At 51.5% G+C, this 13201-nt stretch overlaps 2 protein-coding genes across 3 annotated transcripts in view; both read right to left on the bottom strand.

Annotated features, from left to right (window-relative positions):
* PIK3R3 (phosphoinositide-3-kinase regulatory subunit 3) overlaps positions 1–10882 on the bottom strand; it is a 155995-nt gene extending 145113 nt beyond the window's left edge. For both annotated transcript variants that reach the window (XR_008958848.1, XM_048220282.2), the window contains exon 1: positions 10747–10882. Coding sequence is in view for 1 of the 2 variants with exons in the window: in XM_048220282.2 (XP_048076239.2) it covers positions 10747–10858 (112 nt within the window). In the remaining variant the exon portion in view is untranslated. The remainder of the gene's footprint in view (positions 1–10746) is intronic.
* A 1927-nt stretch (positions 10883–12809) lies between these two features.
* P3R3URF (PIK3R3 upstream open reading frame) overlaps positions 12810–13201 on the bottom strand; it is a 565-nt gene continuing 173 nt past the window's right edge. The window contains exons 1-2 of the mRNA XM_026497445.4: positions 13131–13201; positions 12810–12853 (exon numbers count right to left, since the gene is read on the bottom strand). The exon at positions 13131–13201 is cut by the window's right edge and continues 173 nt beyond it. Of these exons, the coding sequence (XP_026353230.1) occupies positions 12810–12853; positions 13131–13201 (115 nt within the window). The remainder of the gene's footprint in view (positions 12854–13130) is intronic.

The raw sequence follows: 13201 nt of genomic DNA, 5'->3' as shown, positions 1-13201 counted from the left end.
TGAGAAATCCCTGTTCAGAAAGTTGATCCCTGAAGTACGGGGTGATGGCTAGAGTGCCCCGAGCTGCTGAAGTTTCATGCAGTTATCAAATGCCAAAACAGGAAGGTGCCCAGGGCAGACACATGTTACTCCTATCCATCTCCCCTTTCTGAAAGGTCTTTCTGTGCGGTGGGACTGAAAATAGCTGACCTCAATTGCCCAAAGCCCAATTTCAGAAGAGTTAACAGCACAATTTCGTCCTAGCCATATTCGGTCAATTCCTATATGTTCCCTGATGATCCTTAGACAGCAGTTAGAGTATCCTGTTTCTCCCTGCATCTCTATCATCCTTCTTCTCCATCTCCATTCCTAAGGTCCCATCAGTTCTCACCAGGGCAGCTGCTACAGCCTTCTTCACTGGGTCCCTACTACCATCCCGTGTACCTGCTGACTCCAAGCTCTCCTCCTCAACAGCCAGACCGATCATTCTGAAACACAATTGTGACCATATCGCTCCCTGCCTAGAAATGTTAATGGCTCTCTATCATTGGCAGAGTAAGTCCAAACTCCCTAACTGGGCAATCAAGTCCCTTCAAAATTTTGTCTCCACTTCTCAACCTTCCAACACACTCTGCATGTACCATATCAGGCCATTGCCCCTTCCTCACCTGTGACTTGGACATGCCAGCCTCTGTGCCCATGCTCACACCTTTTTCTTCCTTCTGGAATGCCCTTTCCACCTCATCTGCATCCATGAAAAACCTTTCTTCAAGAGTCAGACCAAATGCCACCTCCTCCAGGAAGCCTTCCATGAGCTCACCTCTGAACTGTCAGAGCGTTTTGTTAGTTATTCTCTTGGGCCTGCTTTGCTTTCTATGGTGGCTATTAATGTACAGATGTACTTTCCCCCATGGGACAATAGGCATATTAAAAAAAGCACTATAACCTAGTGTAGCATATAGTAGGTGCTGGTAATCATTAGTGACTGACAGACTGCAGCAGAAGATCATAGGCTAATAGGTTAACAACAGCATGAATCAGAGGAAGGGAACTGGGACGGTGGGAGAAGCACAGGTCATTAGAAAAAAATGGCCAACACGGTTGAAGACTTAGCTGTCATCTTAAGAACAGTAGCTTGCAAGGCCTGGGAATTGTGCTAAGCATTATCCCATTTACTCATCACAACCACTCTGAACCACAGACACTATTATCATCAACATTTTTCAGATGAGAAACTGAGGCTCAGAAAGGGCAAATTCATTGTTTCAGCCACTGGCCTCCTTATTGGTCTTTAAATACATCCCACACACTCCCACTTCTGAGTCTTTACACTTGCTCTATCCTCTGCCTGAAACATTCTTCCCCCAAGTACAGGCAGGGCTTGCTTCCCCTCTTCTTGTAGGTCTCTGTTCAAATATCACTTTACCAATGAGTTCTCTTCTGGCCACCCTATACAAAATGGCAAATAATCCCACAGTCAGGGCCAAAGCCAGTTCTGACTCCAAAGCCAGATGACAAAGATTTAAAGCCAGTTCTGACTCCAAAGCCAGATGACAAAGTTATAGTCCTGTGGGTCAAAGGGACTAGAAATGCCCATCACTGAGCCAATCACTGTGATGATTGGTCAGGCCAGGGTCTCAATGCCCATCGCTGGAATTGGGTGGTGTGGGGGAGGGGAACCCCATTTGAACCACATGGGTCAAAATGGAGGAGGGATGTTCCCTGACGAAAAAATGGGAGACTGCAACCCAAATGAAGAGAGAATTCCAGGCAGGTAAAAACAATAGATGTTCAAAACGATAGCCAAACCCTACTAATATAGTGAAGTCTGATCAGTAGATGAATTCACAAGACTGGACCAAATCATTGACCTAGTAGACCCACATTGCTCTGGCCTCCAAGAAACTACTCAGCACCAAAAAAAAAAAAAAAAAAAAAAGATATTCCATTTTTCACTTATAAAATTAGCAAGAATTTTATTTCATTTTATTTTTAAATGTTTTTATTTATTTATTTGAGAGAGCAAGAGCAGGGGACGGGGCTAGAGGGAGAGGGAGAAGCAGACTCCCTGCAGACCAGGAAGCCCAAGGCGGGGCTCCATCCCAGGACCCTGAGATCTTGACCTGAGCCGAAGTCAGACACTTAACCGACTAAGCCACCCAGGTGCCCTTAGATTTTCTTTCCTTTTTTTAATGTTAACACTTCTATCAGGGTGATGGAGTGTAATTGGTAGAACCTTTCTTTCTGGAAAGCATTTTGGAAATACGTATCAAGATCCAAAAAAAAAATTTGATCCTCTGACCCAGTAATTCCTCTTCTAGAAATATTTGTTTAAAAAAAAAAATCGAAAATATGGACAAAGATTTAGGCACCAAGGGGGCCCCCAGGTGGTTCAGTCACTGACTTGTTGATTTCCGCTCAGGTCATGATCTCAGGGTCCTGGGATGAGCCCCATGCCAGGCTCTGGGCTCGCTGGGGATTCTCTCTCTCCCTCTGCCCCTTCCCCCACTTGCATACACTCTCTCTTAAATAAATAAATGTGGGTTTTTTTGAAGATTTAGACACCGAGATTTTCATCACAGTTTTTATAATAGCAAAAAAGAAAGAAAAGAAAAGAAAAGAAAAGAAAAACAAGACAGAAAAGAAGAAGGAAAGAAAGAAAATCTACATGTGTAAGGATTAGGATTTGGTAAAATAAAATATAATAACTCCATATAGAAGATTATGCAGTCATTAAATTAAATGATATGGGATAGTTCATATCAATTTGTTGAGTAAGAAAGCATGATATAAAACTGTCTACACAGTGTATTAACCGTGTAAAAGAAAGCTACATATGCCCAGAAATGAAAAAAAATAAATATATAAAAATGCTAGTAGCATTTCTCTCTCCTTAATGGATGCTTTATATATTTTTTCTTCTTACTTACATATATTTTCCACAATTAGCAAATATTACTTAAACATTGTTTTGAAAGTAACCTCTTCTTAGCTCCTAAGAATTTGGCTACGTGCTTACCATCTCAGCCATTTGGACACCTGGGGAGAAACACTTGGTGGGTGACAGAAGAAGGTTAGCAACAGTTTTTGTGTCTTACAACTTTTCCCCAATCATTCACAGAAAGATCAGTTTTCCTTGTATCTGCCAGTCCTCCCTTAGAAAGACTCCATCACCTCCTCACAGGATGCCTCTTTTTTTAAAGTAAAACAAAACCTGGGAACGGACCATAAACTTGTGCTGAACCCTGACAGGAAAATGGGTAGGCCCTAGGCCTCCAGCTGCCAGTGGAGGGCCAGTGCGGAAGGGATGCCCAGGCTCATGGGTGCCAGAGGCAGGTAAAAGTGCCCCCACTGCAGGTCTGAAATGCCCGCGAGAATTCCAGTCTGCCACTTTGTTTGTTCTGTGGGCACATTCTGCCTAGAGGCCACTCAGAAGACAAGGTCTCCCTCACTGCAGGCAATGGCTGATTGCCAACGATTGCTGGCCTGGGAGACAGAAAACAAGATTATGCTTCTATGGCAACACAAATGGCACCACCTCCAGGAAGCTTTCCTTGCCTCTGTCCGTGATCCCCACTACTCCTCCAGATTACATTTCTCCCCCAAGGAGCCATAGCTCTGGGTACTTTCCTTGCCCCTCTTGGAGCAAATGTCACCAGTGATGATGTGGCAGCCGGTACGATGAGAAGACATCCCACAGACCTTGGTTCCCTCCCTGGCTCTGCCACTCAATTCCTGAACCTCAGTTTCCTCAGCTGTAAAATGGAGACGATAAGCAGCACAGAGAACTGCCCCCATCCTGGGACCTGACAACCCTATCCTCAAGTTCCTGTAACATGATTGTTCCCAAAGAAACTGTCTGGTAGCCCAGAGCCACAAAAGAATACTCACTAGGCCCAGCCCAGTGGTGGCAGGCCCCCCCTCCTCTTCCTCCCCACCCAGACCTCCAGCCAGCCGCAGCCAGGGAACAGACAGCCAGCGGTGGCTAATGATACCTCTGCCATCTTCTGGACGGAGTAATTGCCAGGTGGGATGGCAGGACCCCAATTATTGAGGGTCTGTCCAGGGGTGTGGTCGCAGGCATGTCCAAAACTGAATTCAGCTTCCCCTCAAATGTGTTATCCTTCCTGCTCCCCGTCTCAGAGAATAGCACCACCCGGGGGACCCAATTTGGAAATCAGGATATGGTCCTCACATCTTGTCTCCCATTCAATCCATCCGCTGTCACCAAGTCTTGTCATTTCTACCTCTCAAATCCATCCATTTCTTTCCATCGCAGGGATGTCACTAGTTCATGCCACTATCCACCCCTTCACAGGTCTCCTGGACTCCACACTGACCCACAGGGAGCCTCTCTCCTCCTGCCGCTCCTGAAGACCCCTCGATAGCTCTCAGGAAAACAGCCTCAGTATCTTTAAGCCCCCCACCTTGCTCCAGTTTGGTCCCAGCTTACCTTTCCAATCCCATCTCCATTTCCTGCCTCGCATCTCTAGTTCCCAATTCACCGTCCTGTTTCTCCCCGGCCTGTTCTTGCTCATGTCATTCCGCCATCAATGTCCTTCTCTTCTTCCCTTTTCTTTTCTTTTTTCTTCCTCCCTTTTCCACGGACTAGTTCCTTCTCATATTTTAAGACTTAGCGCAGATTTCCATTCTTCCAGAAGGCTTTTTGCTCCCCCATTCCCCTCACACACTCCCAAACTAAGTGTCCTCACTGTTGTCACTTAGTGTGAGCACTGCTTCAAGCATCTTTGAGGCTTTAACTCATTTAATCTTCACAGCAAATCCTGTGCCTAGGTTCCCCTATTATTATTATCTTCAGATAAGAAAACTGAGGCTTGCAGAAGTTAAAGCAACATTTCCAAGGCCAAATCAGTGGCTTAGCGGTGCTGAAACCAGGTCTATTTTTTTTTTTTTAAATAAAAAGACCTGCATTGTTCTTTTCTGATTGTGAAAGTACCAAGAAAAAAGTAAGAATCCCTATTCTTTTTGTCAATTTGGTGAATACCCTTGGTCTGGCATGCAGTAGACACTCAGTAAATGCCATTTCTTTATGCCTCTATATACATGCTGATTTGGATAGCATTTTATGTAAACTGCTCACACCCGTCCTGCAGTTTCCTGAACCTGGAGCTCTTGCGAGTGCACCGAGCACCCCCACTCACGCATCCAGTCCCTAGTAGCGTTCGGTTCCCAGGTCTCTGAGGTGTAACTACAGCTTAGTTTCCCTGCGAGATGAGGACAGAGATCAGTGGAATTCGTTCTCAGTGCACAAACCGCCAACTGTACAGAAACCAGGCACCAAAGACCCGGCAAGGTGCGGAGCCGCGCTCAGGCGTGGGGTGGCCCCTCCTAGGCCGGAGGATTCCCCCTCGCTCCACCCCCAACGCTCTCCAGCCCTACACCTTCTAATCTCTCTACCAAAACCTCCGGCCCGGACCTGGAGACCAAGGTCCCCACCTGCCGAAGGTGCCCCCACCCCCACACTCCCAGTCGGGCTCTCGGTGGCTCCCACTCTGCGTGTACGATCTTCCACACACACGGCGGCTTCCGGCTCCCCACCCTGCGCCCCCCCGCTCCGCGCGGGTAGTTACAGCCCCGCCCCCATTCCTACAGCCACAGCCGCGCGATTCCCGGGCTCCCACCGTCACCCTGCCCCCGGGCTGCAGCCGCGGGAGCCGCTCGCTGGGAAAGTACGATCCCCGCCCCCCGCCCCGTTCAAGGCCCTGGCGCCCTTGGGTCAAGGCGGGAGGAGGCACTTCCAGACAGGCGCTGGCGCCGGGTGCGTCGCACTTTACGGAAAGGACGCCCGAGAATAAATCCGGAGCGGATTTGCATCACAGCAGCAAGGGAGGGCTCTCAGCCACCGAAGTTCCAAAGCGAAGGACGTCCCCGTCCTGTCCCGTATGGGTGGCGGGTTTAGGAGCCGCGGGGGAGTGGAGGGAAACCGCTTCAAGGGAGGAGGTGTGCGCACCGGCTGTGAAACCTGGGGAGGGGCGGGGAGTAATCTCTTCCCCTTGGCTGCGCGGACCTCAGCCTGGGCCCGGGTCCTTGTCGAGGGAAGTGGGGACCGAGGTTTTCTGTGCAAGCGTGTAACTTGGACTAAAGGAAACAGTCCCGGCCCGGGGCTGGGAGAGCTTAGCAGTCCCAGCCCGTACTGCTAAGAATCTCCCAGCCCTGGTGTCCTGAGATCCCCCCTACCGCCCGCTGGGGCCCTTGTATCCCTGTAGCCTGCACCTCTGTGACTACTGTGTGCTCACAGAGCAGACAGTCCTGATCTCAAGTCCTAGCCCGGGGTTAGACTGCTGCCCATCAGACTTCCACTTCACCCACACGGGCCAGTCTTCGCAGGGTAATTCGTTCATGTCCTTCGGTGAGGCAGCTCACGCTTTCTCAGCCAGAAAGTCTTTTACCCCTTTGTATCAGCTAAAATGTTGCTCCCTCTTTTAAGCCCAGCTCCCAAACCACCTGCACCTCTTCGGTGAAGCCTGTAGGGGTACTTGCCCCTGCCTTTCTAAGCCCCCAGTGCCCAAAGTCTGAACCTTTCTTTTAACCCTGACACTTCTCTCGGTGTATCTACCACCTGTTTTCTCCATTAGGCTGCAAGTTTTCAAGAACAAGGTTCACTTGTGTCCTCAGGGCCAAGGGCAGTGCCAGGCACTTGGTGGGGACAGCATTGGCTGCTGTGTGATCTTTGGCAGGTCCTGCTCCCCTTCTGGACTTCAAACTCCTCTCTCACCTTCAGAGTGAAGCATTTGGATGAGATGGCCCCCAGGGTTGCCTCCCTCTCTGACCCTGTGAGCCAGTGAGTCACCGGATCTCCAAACCTCCCGCGATGACCCACCTTAGGAAGGGCAAAAGTCAGGGTTCCTTTGAAATTCTTCCACTCCATTGAGTCCGTTAACAGAGGCAACTATGCAAGGTTGCTGAGGCTTAGGGATCCAAAAGTTTCCTAGAGGTGAGGCTAGTGCTAACATACCACGATGCTACCCCAACTGGAAAGTCCCCTGCGACCAGGTTCCAGAGCCCTGAAAACCAGTTTCGTTGGGGGGCAGGGGGAGGGTGTTTAGGCCATCCCAGAAAGAAGAAGCCTCCATTCACTGCCCCTCCCCAACACATACACACTCTCTCCAGGAGCAGTGGCAGCAGCCCCTCAACCCCCTGAAGACCAGCCCAGGACCACCCCATTCTCCACTCCAACCCTGCATGTACCCGCCCCAGTCCAGCTCTCTCCAGTCTGAGCGGAGAACACCCAGAGTTTCCAATAGGAAGCGGCTCAGTTCAGTTTTTCTCACAGCACAGACTGTCAGGCCCTATCCCTCACTTCACTCAATGGAACTCCTTACCTACCTAGGGCCAGCCACATGGACTACTGTTCCCTGAAACTCCCATCCATGGGTTTTCATTTGACCTGTTGAAGCCACATGGATTAATGCTAATCTGAAACCATAGCCCTCAGATTAAGACAGACCTCCCAGAGATTCTAGTTCTCCCTAGCCGGATGACCTTGGGCGTATGTTACTTATCTTCCCTGAGCCTCATAAAATGGGAGAAATGACTTACATACACGGGGTGGTTGTGGGTATCGTGTAAGGTTTATAAAACACCTGTCATAGGAACTGATACATGCAGGATGTCAAATGTGAGCATTATTTATATTCCCTACTCCCTCCATTCTCCCCTGAAGCTGCCTGACGCTTTCTCTGGAAGCTGAGCATGGAGACATCTGAAAGGGAACTGATCTGGACAAAACCAGGAGTATAAAATACTAAAACCTGTGCTTAGGACCCAATTATAGACTTCAAAAGAAAGCAAAGGAGGTTTCAGGCCTAGAGAGGGGATTTGCCAAAGGTCACACAGCAGATAGAAGCGGGGAGAATGGCAGGCAAGCAGGGAAAGGGAGGCAAATGAGGATGTGGGTAGGGGTCGGGGCTGAGGTATTAAGCTGAATCTGAGGACAGGCAGCCGAGCAAGAGGATCTCCAGCTGACATTGCCCCATTTCCCATGCCCAGAAGAGCTTGGCATTTGCCTCTCTCTGGAACTGCTCCTTCTGGGTTCCTGAGTTTGCAGTAGTTTCCCAGAAATGCTAGGTAAATATCCCTGTTGTTTACTGAGTAACCAACCCAGTAATCAGGCAAGAGTCCCCATACCAAGTGCTGCCTCAAGTTTGGCTCCTTCTGTAGAGACGCCTCTCCCAGGCATCACCCCAGGCAGACGCCCTCCACAGGGTCCCCTACCAAGGCCTTGCTAGGAGCTCTGCACCCCACACCACAGCGTGGCTTTGTTGGTCACAGCTCAGCATCCTCTTTAGAGAGTCTATTCTTCCCAGCAGCCCCAAGAAATTGTGGTATACGGAATATTTTCTACTTGGTACTTTTCTTCCCAAAAAAGCCAGATGTGGCTTGCTGTTCCAATGTGATAAGGAGTCTTACTAGCCTTTGAAAATGTCCTGGGCTGGTGTTAACCCCAATCATGGAGAAATCGGGAGGCATTGTGGCTGGTGTATTATGCTACTTGATAATCTTTTCTTTAGACATTGTTTTGTTTCTGTAGTTCCCCTCTCTGTGTCCCCCTCTTGCCACCCCACTCCCCTCATCCTCAGAAACCAAGAATGTGTCCTCCTGGAAAATGTCTGTCCTCTGTCTGGTTTATTGCAGGCTTCTTAACTTATCCTAAGTTCCTGTGTCATGAGCTCTCTGCCTCCTCCTTAGCGTTCACGTGTGAACTCCTTTGCCCATCCCCAATGTCCATCCTCTAGCTTAGACATTCACCTGAAGGTAAGGACTTCACTAATCGACTTCTCAAGACTTCTCTATTCAAGCATACTCTAACCTTGTGATCTGGGAATCAGTGATGCCAGAATTCTAATTTCTGATTCTAAGTAACTCAGATTTCACCACATTAGAATTCTGTGATGCTAAGATTCTATGACTATAGATTCTATGCATTTAGAATTTTATGGTTTTTGTGTTTTCATGAATTTATCATTGACTTAGTGACCATAACCAGGACTCGCTTGTCCTGGGTTTTTGTGTGTGTTTTCCAGAGGAAACAAGTCTCAGCTCTGGGCTCTCTTCTCTGAATTCACGGAAGGCACAGGAAGATTGTTGGGTAGGTAAAGGGTAGCAGTCCCACTTCCCCTGGGACTGCAATATGCCCAGGGCAGCCCAGTCCTAGGCCCCAGCACTCAGTCCACCCCCCTCCTCTCAAGCCCCTCATTTGGGCTTCAAGTGTCTGACAGTAACAGGAAAAGCAGGCCTCTGTGCAGGCCTTCCACCCAGCTTCCTTTTCTCCTGGGCCTGCCCCAGGATCCAGGGACAGAAAGTTAACTGGGAGACTGGCCTGTCAAGTGGGCAGAGAGGGAGGGAGGGTTGAGCACAGGGCAGCGGGCCAATGAAGGAGGTATGGGAGATTCCCCAGGGAGCCGGTAGCTTTCTCTGAAGGTGAGGAAGGAACAGAGGACGGAAGTAGGGGTGGGTGAGAGTACTGGTAAGGGTGGGGTGACCCGTATAGCATTGTAGGGCTGGAGCTAGGCTTCCGGCCATTGACCCATTGGTGACAAGGGACCTCCAGCCTGGCGCCCTGAGGGCGGTCTATTCCCTGTTCCTACCCATTGTCCCAAACACAAACTTTGTGTTTCTTTGCCTGAGCCAGACTCCCAGGAAAAGCCAGAGGGCAGGAATTGGGAATGGGGAAACTGGTCCTCCAGCACTCCTTCCTGGGAGGGCCCACTCAGGCCAAGAAAGGGGGCAGGACTTTCCAAGGATCACACTGGGGTTTGGGACAGAACAAGGACTGGAATTCCAGGCTCCTGCTTCCAGCCCAGAGCTGTTCCCCGCCACACTCCAAAGGGTCCCAGTATTACAAAATACTCCCCCAACAGGACAGCTGAGCCTGGGGCCTGGCGGGACTCTGGCTCAGAGGATGAGCCCACCCCCAGGCAGCCTCCCCAGAGTTGTCTGGACCCCTTCTTCAGCCCTTGGCTGAAGCTGCCAAACCCGATTTTCCGATTTTCCGATTTTCCGGTGGCTGCCCAGAGGCTGGTGGGAGCAGGAAGCCTTCTCTGGCAAGGACCCCTCGGGCTACTGTCCTCCTCCCCTCCTGACCCCACCCCTTGCTCTTCCCACACCTGTACTGCCACCACTTCCTCCTCCCTCGAGGCCTGCCATCTCTTCATGTCATGGCCTGGGCACCAGGAGGTGTGGTCCAGCCCTGCCCCTCTCAGAGTTTCGCTTTTCTCATCTACAGATGGAGGAATAAGGACTGGCTCCCCGGGATCAACCATGGGGAGGTTCCAAAGAAAAGGGGCCATGAGTAGTGGTGGGCCACCACTTGGATGGTGGGTTGGGGCAATGTTGGGAGCACGGCCTGGGGCGTGAGGAGGAAGCTCTGCTCTGTGGAATTCTGGAGTGTGGCTGTCAGGGGGGAAGGTGCAAGGTCAGGGAGGGTGTCCCTCTGGTTTCCTCAGGTTATCTCCACAAGATAGAAAGAGACAGAGAACATCATCCCAGACCGAGTCCCCTTGTCACCAATGTTCAGAGTCCTTGCCACAGTTTGGTGCAGTGCCTGTGTGATCTGTTTAATGTCTGTCTCCCACCGAGCTGTAACACCCACCAGGAAGAGCTCCTGCTGTCTTGCACACTGCTCTATCTCCAGAACTTGGCACCCTCCCTGGCACATGGCAAGCACTCCTGACTGAGACAGAGTTTCAGATTGAAAAGCAGAAGCGGAGGCACCCTAGGGGCTGGAGACCAGCCAGGTCTGCTCACCTAACCCAGGCCCCTGCTCCAGGCTGCCACATGGCCCAAGCCTCTTCCTCTGGTGTTCTCGACCTCCAGGGAGCTCTGGTGGGGTGGGAACGAGTGAGCTGTACCCAGTCATCCAGGGGTCACCTAGCCTGGAGTGGTGGGTGCCCTCTGGCTGCGGCTGCCTCTGGGAGCCTGGAAGGGGAGGGGCAATGGAGGAGCCCGTCATTGCAGAGGGAGCTAAAAATAGCCAGAAGAGATGATGTCATCAGGTTCCCACAGCTCAGCACCCCCCCTCAGTCACACACATACACACACATTCTCACAGACACAGATACACACACACACAAGGGTGGGTACACTCATGCACACACACACACACACACACACACACTCTTATAGGGGAGGGAAGCTTCTGGGTTCCAGGGCCGCAGGGGCAGGGAAGTCTGGTGAGTGTGTCTGCATGTGTGCGTGTGTCTGTGTGTGCCTGGGTTTGCATGAGTGGGGTTGCATGCGTCCGTCTATATGCTATGTGCTTGCCTAGATGCGTGCATGCTTATGTGTGCGTGTGTTCCTTTATAGGCGTGTGTACGTGTTGTTAACATATGCCAACTGGGGAGGCCCACGTGCATCAGTGGCGGTGTGTAGCTCTGTTTACAAGCCTGTACTTGCACGCGCCTGTGTTTGTTGCATTGTGTGTCTGTGAGTCTACTTCTATTTACTCGTCTGCATATGTTCATGGACTGTGACATGTGTCTGTAAATGTGTGGGCCCCTTTGTGGGCCTTGGGCACTAGCCCAGCCACCTCCCTTCTTTGACTGAGGTTCAACACCACTCCCCCCATACCCTGAGGAGCCTCGTCCCCCGGCCTGCGCAGTCTGGGCGCAGTGTGTCAGTGACTTCTCTGCCCAGTCCCTCCTCTCAGGGTCCCAGTCTCTGGCAAGCCTTGGAGTCAAAGGACACAGACACAATTCATTTTCTCCTCACAGGCTTTCTGAACCCCCAGGGGGCCAGGCCAAGGCTCTGAGTCTTCACTCCCACCCCCAACCCTCAGGGAACGGAGCCCCAGACACACACCCACGCATACAGTGACACCTCAGAGAAGAGTCCCTCACAGTGTTTCCCGCCACTGAGACACAGCTCCACGGAGACACACCCCACAGCAACCCGGTTACACCTGATGACACATGGGCACACACTCAGAAATCCAAATGGAAAATCCCCAGGCCGAGCGTTCGGCGCCCTCCCCCTTCTGGACGCGGCTCAGTCTTGCCCCACCCCTAACCGCCCCAGCTCAGCTGACAGTCCCGGAACACACTGGCCTCAGGGAACAGCTAGGGGGCCGAAGGTGGCCCGCCCTCCTCAGAGCACTCCTCCCCTGCTTCAGGCTGCCCACACCCCATTCCTGACCTTCATTCCTCTCAGCCCGCTGAGGCCTCCCTCTGGCACACCCTAACCTTACAACACACCCCCATGCTCTGCCGCCTCGGAGGCACACTCAGCCGCACGTCTGCTCACACTCCCACTGTCCTGGCCTCACAGGCTCGCACGCATGTGCGCGTGCGCACACACACACCCCAACATCTACATCTGCACGCTGACCGTCGCAGGCACAGAGTGACAGACAGCTCACACCGAAGCACTCTTTTTAGACTCAAGCCCTGAAATCTCTCGTCCCATCCCTGTCTGATCCGTGCCCCTACCTCCCTCCTCAAGCACCTGGTTCCCTATAACTTCCAAGATGTCTGTGGAGACCTTTTTCCTGTGCAATGCAGGAAGGCCCCCTACCTCATGGGGTGGATCAAAAGCTGAGGCCAAAGATGGAGAAATGGTGTATCTGTTGCCGACCTTGTCCTGTCCTTCCATTGTCTAACTGTGATCCCAGCTGTCCTCACTGAAGCCTGTCCCTGGGAGCATTCAGCCCCAGCCCTGCCCTCGTACCCTGCATGGTTGTCTGGAAACACCTTGGGGTGGAGTGAGACAGTTGGAGCAGAAATGATTGTATTGGCCTGCTGTTAGCCACCCATGGCCCCTAGGAGATGCAGGTCTGGAGCCAGCCAAGCTTCGGGACTAGTTTCTGGACATTTCTAGAAGATCAGAAAGCTGCCAGGTTGACAGAGGTGTCTGAGAACTGAGGAGAGGAAGGAGAGGGAAGAGTGTGAGGAAGACAGCAGTTCTGGAAGCTCCACTGTTCTTAGATTCCCAGTTCCCCAGGCCCTCCGCTCTCAGCCAATACACCCTCCATTAAGGCTCCCCTTAGGACGTCTGCCATCAAGTCCCCACCATACTTTGGGGGTGGTATTTCACATAGGGTGTGCCCCCAACGTGCCTATACAAGGCTAAGATGGGGGAAAACTAATGGCCCTGGTTTTTCCAACCCCCACCGCACCTCAGGGCCCTTGGCTAACCTTGTGGCGGGAGGATCCACACCCTGGTGGTGGCTGTAGGAGTGTTGTTGATATCTGTGGCCACGGTGGCA

The sequence above is a fragment of the Ursus arctos genome, unplaced genomic scaffold, assembly GCF_023065955.2.
Source record: "Ursus arctos isolate Adak ecotype North America unplaced genomic scaffold, UrsArc2.0 scaffold_12, whole genome shotgun sequence".
Classification (NCBI taxonomy): domain Eukaryota; kingdom Metazoa; phylum Chordata; class Mammalia; order Carnivora; family Ursidae; genus Ursus; species Ursus arctos.
The sequence above is the reverse complement of the archived record's forward strand: the minus strand, read 5'-3'. Positions and strand labels throughout refer to the sequence as shown.